The 21,412-nt window shown below is 40.1% G+C and overlaps 1 protein-coding gene across 1 annotated transcript in view; it reads right to left on the bottom strand.

Annotated features, from left to right (window-relative positions):
- Positions 1-1,176: 1,176 nt before the first annotated feature.
- Positions 1,177-21,412, bottom strand: part of ZBTB16 (zinc finger and BTB domain containing 16) — a 129,477-nt gene continuing 109,241 nt past the window's right edge. The window contains exons 5-7 of the mRNA XM_073657005.1: positions 14,437-14,607; positions 5,478-5,645; positions 1,177-4,456 (exon numbers count right to left, since the gene is read on the bottom strand). Coding sequence (XP_073513106.1) covers positions 4,227-4,456; positions 5,478-5,645; positions 14,437-14,607 — 569 coding nt within the window. The 3' untranslated portion in view covers positions 1,177-4,226. The remainder of the gene's footprint in view (positions 4,457-5,477; positions 5,646-14,436; positions 14,608-21,412) is intronic.

Here is a 21,412-nt window from a genome sequence, read left to right on the forward strand (position 1 = left end):
AAAAAATTGGGTGCGATAAGTTACTCAACTGTTTTTTTTTTTTTTTTGCTTTCACAATATTTACTGAAATATTCCAATAAGTGTCATTAAAAGACAATGTTTTTCAAAGTTTAGGATCAGCAGATTTGTTTTCTGAAAAAGTTTTAAAACTTTTTTTTTTTTTTAAATTGACAAGGGCAAAAGTTAAAAAAAAAAAAAAAAAAAAATTAGTAGCACGGCCACTTCTGATTTTCCATCCAAAACACGCTGTTCTGTCACAGGTCGGAACAATTGTGATAAACTGCAGCAGATATTCTTTTTTTTTTTCTTTTAGAATGAATACATAGGTTTGGTAGCTGGACACAGTTTTCCTGCATTTATTTAAGATTTTTTTTTTCAAATTTATTTTTCTTAAAAATGCGTAGGCACGAAGAATTAAAGAAGCAGTCTCTGACAATATAGCTGGCAAAAAAAAAAGTGAACATGGCAGAAATATTAATGATGTGCTCATGTATTATGGACGTAGGCATGAACTTCTGAACACATCTCTGCACCTTTTGAGCAATGTTACAAAAAAGAAAAAAAAAAAAGTATTTTCCACATTTTTTTTAACCAGTTTAATCTGTCACTATTGGAGGAGGTATGTTGTATTAATTTTTTACCAAAGTTTTTTTTAAAAAAAAAAAAAAATAATAATTCTACATGCACCTGCATTTGAAAGCATAAAAGCTGAAATTACAACGGTCTTTCTAACACTGCAATGATGTTCTTCCTGTTATATAACCAAATTTGTTGATTAAATATTTTTAAAATTTGCATACAAAAAAAATATATATTATATATTAGTTCTCATTTATTGGAGACTACACCATAATTAACAATTATAAAATTTCTAAAAAAAATATTATACATGTGTGTTTTTTAAAGCCAATTGCTGTGCAAAAAAATATTTAACTTTACACATTTGTTTTTTGATGAGAGATTATATATATATATATATATATATATTAATATATTATATATATATATATATATATATATATATATATATATATATACACACACACACACACACACATATACACACTTAAAATATATACAATTTTTTTATATATATTTTAACGAGATATATATTTTAAAGCCAATTACTGTGCAAAAAATATTAACTTTATACATTTGCTTTTGCACAATATATATTTAATTTTCTTTGCATAGTAATTGGCTTAAAAAAAAAAAATTTTAAGACAATAATTGGTCAGGCATTTTTTTCAGAAATGTTATAACAGTTAATTGTGGTGTAAATTACCAAAAGTCTCCAATAAATGAGAACTAGTACATAATAATGTAATAATGCAATATCAGGCTCACACACGCAAGTTGCAAAAAGTTTGCCGCCTATTTTTTTTTATTTTTTTTTTCAGGAGTCTCAAAAGAAATCGACTTCCAGGAAAATCAATCCATTATACCTTTTACAACAGGTTGCAAATTAACAGAAGAAAAAAAGGGGAGAGGGGGGCAAAAACAGGACTGTGCCACAACTAGACCATGGATAACTGGCCCAAAGTGTAAAAAAATATACAAAAAAAAAAAATGTAAAAAAAGTTTTGCATGTCAGCTATGATAAGCATGTCAGGGTCCTGTGCGGGAAAACTGTAAAACTGTATGCTTACATTCCAATGCCAGCTAGAAGCAGAGTCTTCGAATAAGCACAATACTGTATGACTTTCAATACAACTTAACACGCAAGGTCTGGCTTGACCATACGCGTATTACGCACATACGCACACACACAAAGTCTGATTCACATTACAAAAAAAATATATATATAGATATACAGAATATGTAGGCCCAAAACTGACAAAAAAGACTAACAAATATTACAAAAATATCACAATTCTGTGTATATTTGCCCTTCCTTCCCCTAACAATATTCCATGTTTTTTTGTGAAGTTTCAGAGCGCACTGCTTACGGAGGGAATAGGAAAGAAGAAAAAAAAAGAAAGAAAAAAAAAAAGTTTGGAGTTTGTTTTTGTGGAACAACAACTTTTTATAATCCCTTTTCTGGTGTCTGGTGAGGAAACTGTAAAAACACTTTACATGTCTGCCTTGAATATTTTGGCTGGCTAACATCTTTTAAAACACGAGTCTGCATTGATACGTACTGTGAAAAATATATATTTATATCTGCCAACAGAGTTAATACTTTTCATCACCTTCACATTATGATTATAAAAAAAACAAAAAACAAACAGCTAAACTTCTATTCACAAATTCAAGTTTAAACCACAGATCCTTCAGTCACCCTCCCCCTACTTCCGAGAACTACAATAAAAAGTCTCTAATATGGGGAGCCTTTTTTTTTTTTTTTTTTTTAACCATCCAAAAACGGCAGAAGACAGCAGTATCCTAGCCCCTTTATACAACCAAAGGGTCAAAAAAACACAAAAAAACACAACATATTTGGCCCCTTTGAAGTAAAAAGGTCAATATTTCTCCTCTGTTATTCCCCATTTTTCCCCAAGTAAGGCTACCTACAAAATAATCCCCTACACCTCTTATATTTATATAAATGCAGCTTAAAATCACAAAACAAAAATGAGATGAAATATAAACGATTTCCTTAAGCGTAAAATAAGATTAACATGGAACAGCATAGGAAGAAATAAAAAATAAATGAACATAATATAATTAACCCATCTGCTGTCAGAGAGACCTAAAACGCGTTGTAGGCGTCTCTTCTGGAAATAGGTTAAGAGGTAGCTTTCATGAGTAAAATAAAATAAAAAAAGCCCAAGCGCAATGCAAAAGGGCCAAGTCAACCCTAGATTTAATACCGTATTTGGTACAAAAAAAGAAAAAGAAAAAAAAAAAAATGAAATGACACACTGTCATCCAGACCATTCTTAATTTGGCACATTTCTCCTACAATGTGTCAAAAAGAAATAAAAAAATAAAATAAAAAAAAATAATGATGCCATAAATTAGGCACTACTAAATATGAGGTCAACAAAAAAAAGATAAAAAAATTCAAGTACAATGTGCTAAACACAAGAACAAAATTAAACAAAAATCATAATATATACAAAGAAGCAGCCCCCTATTATTTCATTGGCCTCTGAAAAAAAAAAAAAAAAAAAAAAAAACCATAACGATGAGTCACAAGAGGATGTCGGGAATTCAATTTTTTTTTTTTTGTAATTGAGTAATGGGAAACATACAAATGAACCAAACACATCCATTTATAATAGTGGCTCCGAGGGTGAAAGGTTTGGTCTGGTTAGTATCCACTCAGAAGCAAAAAAAAAAAAAAATTTTTCAGACCATGTGACATTAATGCCAATATCGTAATTTTTGTTTTCATCGTTTGGTCAACCCTTGCTGCCAGGATTACCAGTCGCAGCCAAGTCCTATGGAATTGTCCATTTAATGATGAAGAATAAGTACTTTTCAAAGTGCTCGGCTTCAAAAAAACCTTTCCGGACCATTGTGGAAAGTCATCAAATTTCCATCAATGGTGGATAGATCTGAAGAAGATTGGGAAGTCAACTAATGAAACATACAAAGTATACGTCCAAAACTGAACTAAGTGGTTGGAGGAGGGGAAGCTTAAATAGGAAGCTTTAACCCCCCCCCCTTCAGTGCTACAAATACAAATACAGGTGAATACCAAGTGGTATTACAGTTTATGCTCCACACTGGAGCACAATATTTTTTTATTTTATTTTATTTATTTTTTTTACAATCCAGTTTAATCTGGGATGGTCACTATTCTCAATCCAAAAGAATCTAGATTATAAGGCAATATCTGTTCTGGTGTCAAAATGACGAAATGTTACGTGACAAACTCAAAATTTACATTTTTGGAAATCCAAAAAAAATAAAAAAAACAGGAAAGAAACAATACTGGATTAGTAATCGATCCATAGAGTTAAACATTTCACTCACAAATTTGTTAATCTGGGAAAAAAAATTTTTTTTTAAACATGGAAAGATCATTCTCTGAACTCATGGATGGGTCTAAAATGGTGGTAAAACTCCGAAATGTAGGGGAAACACAAAGTTAGAAAAACTCTTGAAAAGAACTTTAAGCCTTCCACACACAAAAAAGCCAAATAAGGATGGATGTGTTTGATTTTTTTGCTTTTTAGGTGGATTTTATTTTTTTTTTTTTTCTAGAGTATTGCTCGGCCTTCCCAAGTATCACTTTCAAAAACTCCTCCCTTACAAATATTTAGAGTTTTCCCCCATTAAACATAGCACAAATACAAGTAGGTCTTTTCAATTCTCCAGTCAGCAGGGATGTCCTCTGGCTTGTGGCTTTTCATGTGCTTCTGCATGGCAGATAGACTGGGACAGTATTCCAGGCAGATGGTACACTGGTAAGGAGAGGCTCCGTTGTGGGTTCGGAGATGTTTGATCATGGCAGAATAATCTCGGGAGCGCTGGTGGCATAGCTTGCACTCAAATGGTTTTTCACCTATTAAAAGATCAAAATCCAAGAGTATGGTAAGGACACAGAAACAACATTAAAGAAAAAGGCATCAGAAAAGGACTTCAAGTTTCAGGTTTTTACATTCGAAAAGTATTTTTTGCTATTTTTTTTTGACGAATGAAACGAAAAATTTAAAAAAAATAAACTAAAAAAACAAAAACACCTTAAAATTTTCACACTGGCCACTAGGACTAAGACTAGACTCTCATGTCCAGTACTGTCTGGGCAAGTACATTTTCAGCATTATCATCACAGACAGGATGAAAATCAGAATTAACACAACCATTGTATATGCTGTAGATAACAGAAGATCCACCATTCACAATAGGTAATGTCACATCTGTCAAAGTACAGTAGGAGGAGGAGGTGAGCTGTGACATCCCCTGTTGTAAATGGTGGACCCTGTGTTATCTACTGTGTATAGGAGGTGGTATCAGTCATTGTACAGGAGGAGGAGGAGGAGGAGGAGGAGGTGAGCTGTGATATCACCTATTGTGAATGGTACAGGAGAGGAAGAAAAAGAGCCAACTCCCCTATACAGTAGATAACAAGATCCACCATTAACAATAGGTGATGTCGCAGCTCACCTCCTCCTGTACAATGACTGATAACACCTCTATGTATAGTAGACAACAGGATCCACCATTTAAAATAGGGGATGTCACAGCTCACCTCTTCCCCTTCCTGTATAGTGACCGTCAACCAGATTAAAGCATTCCCATTGTGAAAATTGAAAGGTTTAGGATATTTTTTTCTCTTAAATATACAACCAACCAATACTAAAACAGTAACCCATGGCACTTCCTTATCCAAGTAATTACAAAAACATAAAATATAATTTCTTTTTTTTTGAGACATACATCTTATCTATTTTTTTGCAGTCTTTGATGTAAACAATCGATCTTTTTCCAATTACAAAATCCCCCCCCCCAAAAAAAACAAAACAAAACAACACAAATTGCTTTACACTTTTTATTTGAGTATTGAACGACCTTCCAAAACGCACCTGTGTGAACTCTGTAATGTGTTTCCAGTTGGTGCTTCAGACTGAATTTCTTTCCGCAGCCGTTACACTCGTAGGGTTTTTCTCCCGTGTGGATGCGCTTGTGACCCTTCAGTGTACTTTCATCCCGGAAACAGCTTCCACAGAACTCGCATTCATATGGATGGTCACCTAAAAATACAAGATGGCCGCATTTACTTATCAAAGGATTGGACAGGATGCAGGTCAATATATCGGTGATTGAGCTTGTGAGAATCTCATCAGATGCTGTTCACACCATATTTATGCTACTTTTTTATTTTCTTAATATTTACTCTTAAACAGTGTATTTTATGTTACCTTATATACTAGTTATCACAATTCAGCCAAGTTAAGACTTTTAAAAGGGCCAAACTACCTGTATTTAAAGGGGTTGTCCACCTTTCAAAAAACAATTTCCCTATATTAATACTTTGTTATAAAACCCCCCCCCCCCAAAAAAAAAAACCCTCCTGGGGTCCAGTGCTGTGCCTCCGCTACAGCCTAAGACTCAACTGTTTGGCTGCAACAGTGACGTCACATTGACAGTGCTGCAGCCAATCACGGAGACCAAAGACTGAGCAACTTGTGCCATAGGTAGAGCTGCCGAGCTTAGGGATTGGCTGCAGTGATGTTGATGTGATGACACCGCTGCAGACAAGCAGCGGAGACCCCGTACTAGATCTGTTGAGAGTAAGTAAAGCACAGTTTGTTTGTTTTTTTTACAATGAATTGTGCCTACAAGTAAAAGTTTTTTGAAAGAGGACAACCCTTTTAATAATGGGATCAGAATTAAGAAGTGCTGCCATCAGTCACAGCCTCCTCACATGAGCACAGGTAACATCCCCATGATCACTAGGGAATAAAGATCAGAGAAAGAATTCGCAGGACTCTAGTTCTCCTGCCAGGTGAGTAAAGATATATCCCGTGCACCAGTGTCGTCTGTGCAGCTTGGTACAACCCTCTACGATAATGTGGCAATATAACAATCCAGCACAGGGCAGTCTCCTTCAGATGATCATGTTACACGCACGCCGCTAGGTTCAGATTGGGGCAAGACAGGTTACATGAATTCTTTGGAGTTCTGGGGGAACCGTTACTCAGGGCGACCATAGACCATGTGCTGCAGCTTCTCTCAGGCACACAGGGGTATTGACCCTCAGGCACAGACATGTAGGTTGTCTCACTTGCTGACCAGACACACTTGACAAGAGACCTCATAAAACAGTAGTAGCATTTAATAAGTTAACTTGCACTGGCTGTGCAGCTTGTCTTATGAACAACAGGCTCCAGTGACAAACAGTACAGTTTCCTTAGAAGCACAGCAGTTCACAGTCTTCCCAGTAGTACAGGACGGCACAGTTCTAATGCAAAGGCGCATTAATGAACACAGCATTCTTTACAGCACGGTGAGATGGAGGAGGGGGTGGGGGGGGGTGGGGGGGAGTTGCTGAGGGAGATGATCCCTGTGACACCATTTCTTCCAGTTCTTATCTTTCTGCCTGACAATACTCTGCACTGTTAGTTCAGGAACTCTACCTGACCTGTGCTTAGCTTCACTCCTGACTTGAATCCTTTTCACTTGCAAGGGCGCTTCTGTGAGATACAGGACACACACACCACCTTTCTCTTCGGCTCCAGCCAGATCGTAAACAACTTCCCCACAATCCCCCTGGGGCTCTGCTAAAACACTCCCCTTCTCCTGTAACTGTGTTAACCCCTCTAGTTGCTGGATGCTTCTGGAGCACGACACTTACTGTCTCCTGTGCTTGTGTTACTTCGAATAGTTGATGAATGCTTTTAAAGCAACAGCACTACTTCTGCATGTCACAATCACTTTAAGTAACAATGTACACAAAAAATGTAGCATGCAAAGTTTTGGCACACAGGGCCTTTATCAAGCCAAAACACCTTATTTCTATGGCTTGATAAAGGCCCTGTGTGGCCGAAACGTCGCATGTGATATTTTTGTTGTGTACTTTTTTACTGATAAAGTAATCATCCAACGGAGACTGCCTGGTGCCTTGGACTCTGGAAGGTCAGTAATCTATGATCGCTGGATGGGAACCCTGCTGATCTCTTTACCTCCTGGCACGCCCAACTCTTCTATTGGGTGACGCAACGTCATCATTGCAGCGTGATGGACACATGACATCGCACTGTTACCAGTCTATCGTCCAGTGGTCACAGGTTATGGACAGATTAAATTATCTAAATATTTATAAATTAAATACTTAATTAAAATCGTGTGTGTTTAGAGCATTTAAAGAAAACAAAACATGTAACTTTTTAAATATATATCTTAAGAGTTTTATAGATTTTGAAAATGTAAAAAAAAATAGAAATAGACATAGTAATAAATATATATACACATATATATACACATATATATATACATATATATATATATATATACACATATATATATACATATATATATATACATATATATATATATATATACACACACATACACACATATATATATATATATATATATATACACATATACATACACATATACATACACACACACACACACACACACATACATACATGCATACACACACACACATACATATCTATTGTAAAGCGACCAACTAGAAGTTAATTGGATCAGACAGGATTAGTGGCAAAGATTGTTCAACCCTCTGGTAAAATAAAACCAACACCATGATGCCAGTGTGAACATGACATATCTAATTTTATGTGCATAAAGCGAGGAATAAAAGGACCCTTACTCCAGTCTATCAGCAGAATCCTTAAATGTTAATCACATATTAGAGAGACAGAAATACAGTAATGTTCGGCTCCATGCATGTGCAGACGGAGCACAATGACACATGTACACACCCTGTTTGTGTGGTACACATCGTCTCCTGCATTCAGCCAAGACTACAGACGGAAAATATAATAAAGAGGGTGACAGGCCCGTGGCTCTTTATTTATGTCAGAAGGCAGAGCAAGGACAATAAAACCAGATTGATCACCGCAGCCCCAGCTCATGAATATTTAAAATATTACTGATTCCACTTGTCACTGTAATTGCAATTTTCTGCGGGCTGTGGATCGGAGGCCCTTGCGTTTACGGCGGGGGAACAAGGGCGCCTGTATTTTTTCCTCGGCCGGCCTGCCAAGCGTGTAATGTTCTCGTTGCTTCATACATTTTCTCCGACTCCCGGAGACTTTAAGTCATCCGCAATGACCTACGTTTTTTCATTATCCTGGTGTCAGACCGCGGCTGTGCCTCTGCATAAATTGTCCTCCCGGTTACACGAGCGCTATCTACTTGTATTCTTTTATTACGCTCCTTATTTCCAAGCTTCATCACTATAAATATTTGATTAAAAAAAATACAAATAAATTTTTTTTACAGGTACTTTTAAATCAGCCATATCCAGGAGTAGATCAGAAAGTGGCACACCGCTGCAAATATTAAAAGGCAGCCCCTAATCTATCCAGTGTGTGTAATTGTTAATAGACCTCAATACATAATTAAGATCAAGCGATGCATAATCGGCCTCTTGTGACTGTGCTAAACAAGTGTTTGTACTGGAGAAGGGAGATGAAGAGTTGAAGAGCATCAGCACCTGGGAAGAGAGCTTTTCGAGGAGGTTCATTGCAAATGGTTCTATAGTATTTATCATTTCCTTAATGGCCCCCTTACATCTTAAAATGGGTTGTCCACTGTTCGGACAACCCCTTCTCAATTACCATTTTCCCCCCATGTATAATAACAGCCTGTACTTCTTTCCAGTCTCGCTACTGTCCCAGCAATGTTGGCACCGAATCTCCCAGGGCTATCGTGACATTGTTATGTCATGTGAGCCCTGCAGCCAAAAAGTGTCCGCTAATGGGCGTATTCACATTCACTTTGTGGCGCCCTGCTACGCCTTGGTGCCACAGAACTCAGAAGGGTGCATGGATGGACTTCTCCACAAGAGGCCCTCACACATTCACACACCTCCACCCTAACACCTCAGACCAGCAGAGGGAGCCCGTTAGGGACATATAAAGGGAGGGTGGAGCTAGGCAGTTAGTGAGTGTTCAGAGAGAGAGGAACACCACTCAGAGTTGAGCAGAGCGTGCTGACGCTCAGAGAGCAGTGAAGAGAGCAGCAAGCTGGCTGCTGTGCTTAGGCGAGCCGAGGCCTACAGCACGTGTGGAAGCCTAGTGAGGGCCTGAGTGTGGCCGAAGGCGAGAGGAGAAGGAAGAAGTAGTGAGGGGGTAGAGGAGCATACCAGGCTCACCCCGATATATATACCGGACACCGGGTCCACGCCTACAGGGACTCTTTATACCCAGTAGGAACCAACGGAACCCCTGGAGGACTACAGGTCCCAGGTTCACCAAACGCTGACTACAGTACCAGGGCTCGGAGTCACGGAGGCCCCAGCGTCCAGGGAGAGTGATCTCCAAAGAGAAGACCCTACCACCAGGTCAGCAGGTGCAAAGAGAGACAGTAACCAAGCTAGGCCTAGCTCCAGGAAGGTCAGAAGCTTAACAAGTAAAGCCACGGATCAGGAGGCCCTATACCCGCTCACTGGGGAGAGTCCAAAAGTGTGCCCTTCACCTGGAGTACCCTGGACCGTGCCTGCAGCATCACCAGTAAAGGTACTGAAGCTTACCCCCGTGTGAGTGTCTGTCTTTCCTCCAGGACCGCCCTGCCATCTCTCTCCTGCACCATCCATTACCCCCACGCTGCCCTGGAGCTAGCTCTACCTGTGGAGAGCCACACCAACCCTGCTGCCGTAACACCAGCTCCAGAGGACTGGTCCGCACTGGTGGCACCCCTTAGCCGCATTCCACAGGTGGCGTCACGAACTTTCCAAATCTCCTATAAACATTTCCCCTTTTTACTGACAGCCCTGGGTCACGGACCAGGCCAGCTACCGTGATATCCCCCAGCTACTAGAGGCCCGGCTGCAGAGTACCCCCACGGCCCAGGGGGCACGTCAACTTCCTTTGGAGGAAATTGACATCTGGAGGAAGTGGGATCGGCTGCTGCTCTACAACTTTGGCCCATTGTCGACCACTGAGTGCTATGTCACGTAAGCCGCAGGAAACACTGTGCTTACATTGCTGGAATGGCACCAGCACCAGAGGAAAGTGCAGACTGTTTTTGTATATGGGGGAATATAGTAATTGAGAAGGAAGGAATTGCTGAGGAAGATGAGGGTTGGTTTGAATTTAACTTCTCAACCCTCTGTTCCTCCAGGCAGATGAGCCGGGGTCAGCGGAATTTGGCAGTGGCTTTCTCTGCTCTCATGATGGAGAACACAAGCAAAACATTCTTGTGTATAGGCGAGTCGGAGACGCAGCTTTTGACCAAATGAGCATTTAGTAGACCATTTTCTTTGCATATGGAACACCTTACCCACACATGTCCATCTTGAGTCAATGGCTGATGAAAGGAAATCAAGTTACATATTAATACAGCTGAAAAAAAGACTTGTCGGTCAAGATCAACCGAGAGATGGGAAGTAAGAAAAAGGGAATGTGGTATAGGTACAACTATAATGAAGGATTCAAATTGGCCGTAAAAGAGCTAATCTTTCCCTGCCGAACCAAATTGTCGATCCACTGGACCAAAAATTCGGAAAAGTTGCTCAGTAGAGGTTTTCCCAGAAAGTTACAGCTCAAATTGTATTAAAAAATAAGTTACTGTATACAAGAAAAGAGGGTGTTTAGGAGTGTGAAGGTTGGAGAGTGTCAATCTTCCTAGAAATCAATAAGAAAAACCAATATGGCGATATTAACCGGAAGTAGGGAACCAGGGAAAGATAAGTTAAGGGCAATATCATATGGAAGCCTTTAAAAAACAATAGATGTACACTGCTCAAAAAAATAAAGGGAACACTCAAATAACACATCCTAGATCTGAATGAATGAAATATTCTCATTGAATACTTTGTTCTGTACAAAGTTGAATGTGCTGACAACAAAATCACACAAAAATCATCAATGGAAATCAAATTTATTAACCAATGGAGTCCTGGATTTGGAGTCACCCCCAAAATTAAAGTGTAAAACACACTACAGGCTGATCCAACTTTGATGTAATGTCCTTAAAACAAGTCAAAATGAGTCTCCGTATTGTGTGTGGCCTCCACGTGCCTGTATGACCTCCCTACAACGCCTGGGCATGCTACTGATGAGGTTGAGGATGGTCTCCTGTGGAATCTCCTCCCAGACCTGGACTAAGGCATCCGCCAACTCCTGGACAGTCTGTGGTGCAAAGTGACGTTGGTGGATGGAGCGAGACATGATGTCCCAGATGTGCTCAATCGGATTCAGGTCTGGGGAACGGGCAGGCCAGTCCATAGCTTCAATGCCTTCATCTTTCAGGAACTGCTGACACGCTCCAGCCACATGAGGTCTGGCATTGTCCTGCATTAGGAGGAACCCAGGGCCAACCGCACCAGCATATGGTCTCACAAGGGGTCTGAGGATCTCATCTCGGTACCTAATGGCAGTCAGGCTACCTCTGGCGAGCACATGGAGGGCTGTGCGGCCCTCCAAAGAAATGCCGCCCCACACCATTACTGACCCACTGCCAAACCGGTCATGCTGAAGGATGTTGCAGGCAGCAGATCGCTCTCCACGGCGTCTCCAGACTGTCACGTCTGTCACATGTGCTCAGTGTGAACCTGCTTTCATCTGTGAAGAGCACAGGGAGCCAGTGGCGACTTTGCCAATCCTGGTGTTCTGTGGCAAATGCCAAGGGTCCTGCATAGTGTTGGGCTGTGAGCACAACCCCCATCTGTGGACGTCGGGCCCTCATACCACCCTCATGAAGTCGGTTTCTAACCATTTGTGAAGACACATGCACATTTGTGGCCTGCTGGAGGTAATTTTGCAGGGCTCTGGCAGTGCTCCTCCTGTTCCTCCTTGCACAAAGGCGGAGGTAGCGGTCCTGCTGCTGGGTTGTTGCCCTCCTACGGCCTCCTCCACATCTCCTGGTGTACTGGCCTGTCTCCTGGTAGCGCCTCCAGCCTCTGGACACTACGCTGACAGACACAGCAAACCTTCTTGCCACAGCCGACTTTGATGTGCCATCGTGGATGAGCTGCATAACCTGAGCAACTTCTGTGGGTTGTAGAGTCCGTCTCATGCTACCACGAGTGTGAGCACAACCAATATTCAAAAGTGACCAAAACATGAGCCAGAAAGCATTGGTACTGAGATGTGGTCTGTGGTCCCCACCTGCAGAACCACTCCTTTATTGAGGGTGTCTTGATAATTGCCAATAATTTCCATCTATTGTCTATTCCATTTGCACAACAGCATGTGAAATTGATTGTCAATCAGTGTTGCTTCCTAAGTGGACAGTTTGATTTCACAGAAGTTTGATTTACTTTGAGTTATATTCTGTTGTTTAAGTGTTTCCTTTATTTTTTTGAGCAGTGTGTATATACACCAAATGGACAATTTGGATTTGTTAGGCATGGCTGGACCATAAAAGGCATGAAGAATTGCTCAATATCTAAAAATCAGTGTCAACTATCTAGGGACCACACCGCTTCGACAAAGGGAATGGCAAAGCCCAGTTATACATTTATTCACAAATTACTAGAAGGGATAACAGAGGACTTGCACAACATAGTCATAAGAAAGAGGCAACTTCATGGAGAACACAAGCATTTAGTAAAACATCAGGGTTGGCTGCAGGTCCTTTTTGGATCCACTTACAGGGTTTACATTTATTTTTTTAGGGGGACAAAATTAAAAAAATGTGATACATTATGTGTGACACCATCATTTTACTCAAGAAATACTTTCTTTCTGCCATCCATCAATACCAAGAGTAGTCATGTGATGGGCTAATATAAAGAAGAAAGTTTAGGACAATTTTACATGATGCTGATGATGGAGCAAGTAGGGTAAACCAATGCTCAATGGGCACTGTATACACCATTATAGCCCATGAGCTCTACATCAAGGAGGGCAATTAAAACCTACAGAAAGCAAAAACGAGGCGTATTTGGATTAACTATCCCTACCAAAGATTTACATTTTATTTACAAATGGGTCTAACCCCTGTGGCCAGAAGAAAGGCGGTAACCCCACAGCTCCTTCTCGCCCCTATTGCACAGCTATTATGAAAGTACATCAAGAGTCCCTCTAAATCAATGCCAGGAGGCTGACAGTGGCTTTGCTATCAAACACAGCTGCTGATGTTAAGCACACAGACTGGGCACGCATGCTGAAGACACCTCTTGCATTATTAATGAAAGCACGCGCCGCTCTGCAGCACAAGACAAGGAGGGGGGATCAATTGTCTACCTATTACACTTCCTACCCTTCTCACCAGAAAAAAAAAAAAAAAAAATGTTGAGCGCTGGTCAGTGGCGGCAAATAAAGAGCTGCCTGCCGTGAATTATGCCAGCGTCACTTAGACGACTTTAGGAATTGTAAGCTGTTTATATCATCAGATGTTGGAAGTAATAAGTCATTGGTCATAACCAACATTAGGGGAGGTGGAACTATTGGTTCTTCTAAGAAGGTTCATAACAGATGGTTGTTTGTACATTGGTGCCAATTGGAGCTTCATGGTCTTCTTTGCTTTGTCTGGATTGCAAATTGATTGATGCCAAGTCTAGGTTGCATTATTTCATGTTACACTTTCTCAAAAACCAAACCATATTCCCTTTTTAGAACATCGGTAGACAACTAGTGCGGTCTTTTATTACTTTGCCCTATGTGAGAAAAGGCTATGGTTTATGGTAGCAGATTGTCTGACCCACTAATTGTAGCGTATGAGGAATTTCTAGTTTAGTGACCAATACCAGCAAAAAGTTAGTAGCATTCTTTAAAAAAGGTGAACCTTCTTTTCAAAAATGCACAATATCTCTGGGGGGATAGACCAATAAATGGACAATCTGTGATCGAAAGCAGCAAAATTCTGAACGGTGCTGTCCATGGTGCTGTAACGTTTCCTTACCTGTGTGTGAGCGAAGGTGCCGTTTTAGTGCGGTATGGCTAGGAAAAGTCCGGTTGCACTCGCTGCAGATGTAACTTCGCACTCCTGCGTGGACCTCCATGTGTTGCTGGAGAGCAGTTTGAGTCTGAAAGCGTTTCCCACAGAGGAGACAGAACACGGCCATGTCAGAACCTAGAAGAAACAGATGACAGGATGAAACTTACATCGTTCTACTCTGGTTACACAGCAGGAATTATGAGCATGCTGCAACCAGTGCTGTATCCACCTACAGAAGCTTGATGGCCAGCATCTGAGCCCCTGAGGAGGCTACTGACATTTTTATTAAATAGTGGTAGATGCTTGCACTATGTATGATTTTTGGCACATACAGTATGACGATCTAGTATGGAGAAATTGGAGACATGGCTTTGAACTCCAGAACTCCTCTAAAAATTTTTCCTAAGGCATAGGCCAACTGACCAGAGACAAACTCAATGTCTCAATTTGTAAGCTAGATACAGCTTCGAGGTAGGTGGTCACAGACCAAGTGTTCCCTTACTATGAAGTGCCCCGAGCTCTTTGCACCGACTGTTCCCAACCCTACCCTTCTGATCTTGAGCGATGGCTTCAGCATCCATTATGGTGACCACTACAGCGGTCACTCAAAGGCAGAAAGACGTGGTTGCAGAGAGTTTACTGCCAAGGACACTTTATACCTAGTTCTCGAAAGATTAACACTTTTTATTTTGTTATTATCTGGCTGCTTCGAAAACAGACCACCACTGTTGGACAGCAGAACTTCTTATAAGCTTTTTGAGCTTGCAAGCATGGTTTTGAGTGTTTCCAGGATCACTGGAGCATGCCGTTACCTTCTAATCCCTGCTAGCTTCAACACAATGCTTACAAAGCTAGACCGCAGCAGTGGTCGGTCTCTCAGGCAACAAGCTGTAAATAAAAGCGCCACCATCTCAAGAACGGCTACAAATTTTAATAAACAGCAAATGGTACTTTGTCAATATCCATCTATGAAGACAAAAATAACAAGCGGGTATTTTTTTATCAGATGCTGATGTCTCTTGCACCCTTCTTTCTATCTCATTTTAGAAGTCATGTTCCTTATATTCACAAACTCATCATGAAAACATTGATTTAGATATTCATCTGAAATAGACAGGTTAAAAGAAACTCATTACATGAAAATAACGGGAGAAAAAAAAAAAAAAAAACACGAAGAAAAAAATTCTAAGAATGTAATAGTCTTTGCATCCAATCTAAAATGATTTCAAAGACACAATGAAGACGACATTAGAAAGAAGTCAGCTAGAATAAAAATAAAGATGGTTTTAATAGATAATATGTCAGTAACTTACTTGAAACATTAAAATGAAAAAATTGATGAAGATTATTATGAAACAAAAAATAATAAATAAATATATATATATATATATATATATATATATATATAAAACATACATATATATGTATGCAAGTGGGCAGAAGTTACACGAGGGCCAAAAAGATACAAACTGAAAGGTCAATTTTTATGACCAGGCAAAATTCGATAATTTTTCTTTTCGAAGGTAGAATGATCAACTCGGCACAAATCAAGTCGCTTTGATCACCATCATAAAGTAATTTAAACATAAAATTAGAAGACAAGTGTGGCTTGATTTGGCCTCCTACATGCATATTTCAAAGGTCCAAAGCAATATCTCTATAGCCTTTTCTTAATTCGGGCCACTGTTGCAAAACTGCAGAACTCAATATTCAAGAAGGTTCCAGACATCGTTTATAGAGTAACTGCATTTTCAGAAAACTTTCGACATGTGGTATTGACACATCAAAAGTTTAGATCGTTGGGGGCATAGGTGCAATGATCTGTAGAGATTGTTAAAATGGAGAACCAGAAGTGCTCTGCTCTCCTCGAAGATTAATGGTAGGCTCAGACTTTTTATTTAGCCGGGTCTCCGTCTACAAGGAGAATAGCCAATGGCTTTGTATTTCTGCCCCTTTGTCTTAGGAATCAGTAAAGGTCTCAGCATTGGGTTCTCCACCAATCCAAACTTCTAAGTATGTCAAAAATTTTGTAAAAGTGCACTTATGATCTGTTGAATTCTTTTGCCTGAGGAGTAGAGGGAAAGTGTTGGGTATAGGTCCTCGAAATAGGACTACTTTAGGTTTTTCAGAGGTTTAAAGAGCACCTTTCATTGAATTTTCAATTTAAAAGAGGTTGTCCAGGACTTTATCATTGATGGCCTATCCTTATGATACGCCATCAATGTCTGATTGATGGGGGTGCAACACCCGGAACCGCCGCTGATCAGCAGTTCCCGGGGTCGGTGGTGGCTGGAACTGTTAAAGTTGCGGAGCTCTGTCGACTGTATAGTGGCAGCGGCCGGGTGCTATACATTTGTCACCTAATTCAAGTCAATAGGTGTGGATGTGCAGAACTAGTCAGCAGCCACTATTCTGTCAAAAGAGCAATGCAGCTCTGCAACTAAGCAGTTCCGGCTGCCGCCAACACCAGGAACAGCTGACCAGTAGGGGTGCCAGGTATCGCACCCCAACCCAATCAGACATTGATGACCTATCTTAAGGATAGGCCATCAATGTTAAAGTACTGGACGACCCCTTTAAACTGATTGCCTCCTCTAATTGCAAAGATTTTGTAAAAGGTTTTCTGTTTATTTTGTGCCCCTCCGTTTTAAAGCTATACCCCTAGAAATAAAGAATTTTTTTCCTTTAACCATCTGGGTGTATACCACTGAACTTCTCATTTGCCTTTTCTCCTCTGACTGGCCAGTCAAGACATAGCCGCACCCCAGAGAAGTACTGTGGTATGTACCAAGTTGGTTGTAGGAACAACTTCCATCATTTCAGGGGGGCATAACTATGGAATGGAGGGGCGCAGAAAAAAAAAGAAAAAGCTGTTCTGGAGTCAATGGAGGAAAAGTAGCCCACTTAGGATAAAGTACAGTACCTCTTCATGGGGGTGTCAAATGTTTGGCTTGTACCATGGTACCTTTAAAAGACGAATAGAAGTTGAGAACTTTTTGATCACATTTTGCCAATTTTAGGTGTCTGTATAGAAACAGCAAAAAGGTTTCAACTTAAGGAAACTCATGCCGGCTGAGAAAGCAGTTGTACATTTTGGGCCAGTTCATTATTAGAACAGTAATTTTCAGGTAGAGCATAATGGAGATTTAAGGATTTTTCATTTAAATGGAAAATATAATGACTCATGAATGGAAACCCCCCATGTTTTATGTTGCAATAAATGCATGAAAGTAATTTATTTTTAAACAAAAAAATGCAAATCAAAAAACAGAGTAACTAAAAAGTGAGAAAATACAAAAATAAATCCATTAAAACAAAAAAATACCTGCTTTCAAAACCGCTTTTTTGTGCTTCAATTTTTTCCCCCCCATCTCGGAGAAACGTAATTGTTCCTGTTATACTAAATGTATAAATGTATACTATTATTTGATGCAATTAATTGCCGCTCACAAACGATTTAAGAGATAAAAATTGCATTATCGCAAGGGGGTGTATGTTGACAATTAATGTTCGTCCTGAACCATTCATGGTGAAATTACGCAGAATTGCCGCTTTGGAGAATTAGCTATTCAGCGGGTGTTTTTACCCCCTCTCTCCAGATCTTTTTAGGGAGAAAAAAAAAAAACGGCTAAGAAAATTTGTATTCAATAAATTAAAATAAACACACACAGACACAAGGCTCATTCAGGGATCTGACGTCTTAATGGCTTTTTCTCTCTTTTAGAAGAAGATTACAAATTAAGCAGCTTTTAAAAACATTTTATACAGGATGCAAAGAGAGGCCTGGAATAGGCTCGCTATTCATTTCCCTGGTAACCAAAATAGTGTCTGTGCAAGCGGCCCATACTGTACTGCGAACAATAGGCCACACGGCCGCAAGGACGAAATACTAAGGGGAGAGAAATGTATACAATTCATTTAGCTGGAAATTAACTTTTTTTTCTTTCTTTTTAATTAGAGTCTAAAAAGCTCCGAAAGCAAATTCGAGAAAGAATTACGGTGAAATTAAAGCATCTCGTTGTTAGGGACTCTACTGCCATACAAAGTATGCACATTTATCTCTGGTTAAAAAGAAATGGCAGCTTCTGAAAGCAAAACAGGCCGACTGATCTGGGGACCCGCGCCTCACCCAAGATTTAGTGTAAATGTGCCGGTTACTAGACTGTGTTTTGACTGAGAAGTAAGAATTCTAGGATTGCCACCACGTGTGTGGCGGAAGGTTATATCTGGCCACTCGGTGAAGGCGCTTACACTTGCTCGTCCCGTGTGGTTCAGCAGAAGTACAAAAGTAAAAGGAAAAAGCTGACCATTGACCTTCAAAAGCTATTCCATTTGACCCCCAATTACACATTCACACATGTATGTGTTCTACATGGTGGGCAGATATAAAGACATTGCCAGACACTTCTGTTGGTTGCCAAAATTTGGTACATTTTCATGTGGCCCGCAAGAATTTTCCCACCAAAAAAAAAAAATGAAAAATGTCCATTTTTCGGCAGGGTTTACCTAAACTTTTTCCCTTTTCTAATTTGAGCATGACCAAAATTTTCCAAGATTACTTTTGAAAAATTAGCAAACTTCAGACTAATGACAACTATCCTCATCTCCCCAAAGAGTAAAAAGGTTCAGACAGTGAAACTTGAAAAAAAACCAACCTTCTTTTAGGATCAGAGTTGGGCAGCCCACATACACACAAGATACTGTAGTCCACACTTTATGCTGAATTTGTTGCGTTTGGTCAACTTTGCACTATTTTATATGGAAACCTTTTTATCATTGGAATATGAATTGCGACCTAGATGTAGTATCTTGTAGAAATATTTAACAACTCCACATTTAGCGTTCACTTGCTATGTAGGGTCAAAATAAGTTTATGACCAGTTTGAAAATTTCATGAGCTGCACTAAAAGCACTACTGCAAATCCTCCTCTGCTATAGAAATTAGACTTTATAGTGCGTAAACTTATTGGATCGATGATAACTCAAGATGCAGAGATGACACCAGAAGTCAATAGGAGAATAGCTATGGGCAAAGCAACAATGAAGTCTTGGAAAAGGTCTTCAAATTGAGAAACATTCCATGGTGAAGTCATAGCTCGTACATAGTTTGGTCTTTTCTGTAGTAACCTATGGATGTGAAACCTGGATGATCCAGAAACAAGACAGAAGGCAAATCAACACCTTCAAAATGTGGTGCTGGAGAAGGATGTTATCAATACCATGGACGGCAAGAAGAACAAATAAATCAATTTTGGAACAAATCAAGCTAGACATGTCACTTGAAGCCAGGATCACCAAGCTACGAATAGCCTACTTTGGACACAGAGTAATCACTGGAGAAGGACATCATGGTGGGAAGAATAGAAGGAACAAGGTGAAGAGGAAGACCAACAACCCAATTGCTTGATACCATCAAGAAAATGGCGGAAAAGACCTCAGTGGACCTATCTAGGCTTGAACAAGATCGATCTTCCTACAGATCGTTTATGCATCAAGTCACCATGGCTCAAGATCAAGCCAAATGCTTTTAAATAATAATAATAATCATCCTCCTATTCAATGAATCACACAGTAAAGTATAGACGAAGGTTGACTATATGGGGTTTAATTAGAGTCCTATAGGCCCAAAGGCAACTTCTAACAACCCTACCCACCATTAACTTGCAGCTTGAATGACCCTGTGCATGCTGTTAGGATCTACCGTATGTATAAAAAAAAAAAAAAACTCCTTTCCTCCTTGTGGCCCCAAACATTAATGCCCCCTTATCAGACCATACATTATATCAATGTTGCATTGTGTCACCATGTTAACGTCCCCATATGCAAGGAGGGCAAAAAAAAGGATGCCAATAATGCAAGGAGGTCTTATTAATATAATTGTACTTTCATAACCGTAATTTTATATTCACAGCCTGCGCAATGAAGTAATGTAATGGGGCCACCTGACAGGCTTCCTCCACTTCAGAGGTCTGTAGACCACATGCGTAAAGCAGTCTGAAGCTTCCCACAGTAAGTGGTGGAGCAGGGAACTGACTATCTCTACTCTACCACCGTTTTCTACTCTATCCATAACATGAGAAAATTAGAGCGTATTGAAGCAGTGCCAGTCCACGTCCAAGTAGGCACCATAAAACCTCGACCACAATCGTTACATCACTGTTAGTCAAACTATGTATGCCCAACACACGTGGAAAGGTTTTGCAGAGATGTCGAACAACATTTGCTAGAAAAGGAACACTACCATTTCCCTTTGTGTAGTCTGAATAATTTGCATTTGTGCCAAAGAGTGCTTTCACTCACACTATCTGATAGCTTGGACATTGAAGATCACAGGCAGTAAATACATATTTCAGAAACTGATTATGAACCTGCATTGTGCAGCTGCACACTAATCCCAACCTATGTGATAAATAACCATCAAACAATACGAGGCTGATAAAAGCGCACCGTCATGGAATGGATATCGCGGAAGATAATCGGAATATTTCCCACTTCGAGACACAAACACGATACAATTTGTGGCGTTATTCGGCATCACTAGGCATCTCAAGGGTTATGAAGAAAAAAGTACTTTTGCGAATTCATAGCTACAATTTCTTTTGTCACACCAGAGCTGTGTAGTTGAGACGTTCTCGCCAGCTAGCAGTCTGTGGCGTGAAGTCAGAGTGGGTAATTAGTAAACATGGCGTTTCTCCACTAGCTCATTGGCATGCGAGCCGGACGGAGGGAGCCTCGTTTAAAATGCAGCCTGACGGAGCTTTGCGGGCTGCAAACCATTTGTTAGCTCCTATTGAAGAGGCTTCGGGGCCAGTGGCAATTAAACTGGAATTAGTGTTTGGAATGAGATACAGCAGATTCATACCGGGGAAGGGAGAGGGGACGGGTGGAAGTGTTAAGGGGGGCAGCCTGACTTCTGCAGAGTACCTTTTTTTTTACCATC

Source organism: Phyllobates terribilis, unplaced genomic scaffold, assembly GCF_046119375.1.
Source record: "Phyllobates terribilis strain yellow unplaced genomic scaffold, ASM4611937v1 Scaffold_12__6_contigs__length_324123572, whole genome shotgun sequence".
In the NCBI taxonomy this organism is placed as follows: domain Eukaryota; kingdom Metazoa; phylum Chordata; class Amphibia; order Anura; family Dendrobatidae; genus Phyllobates; species Phyllobates terribilis.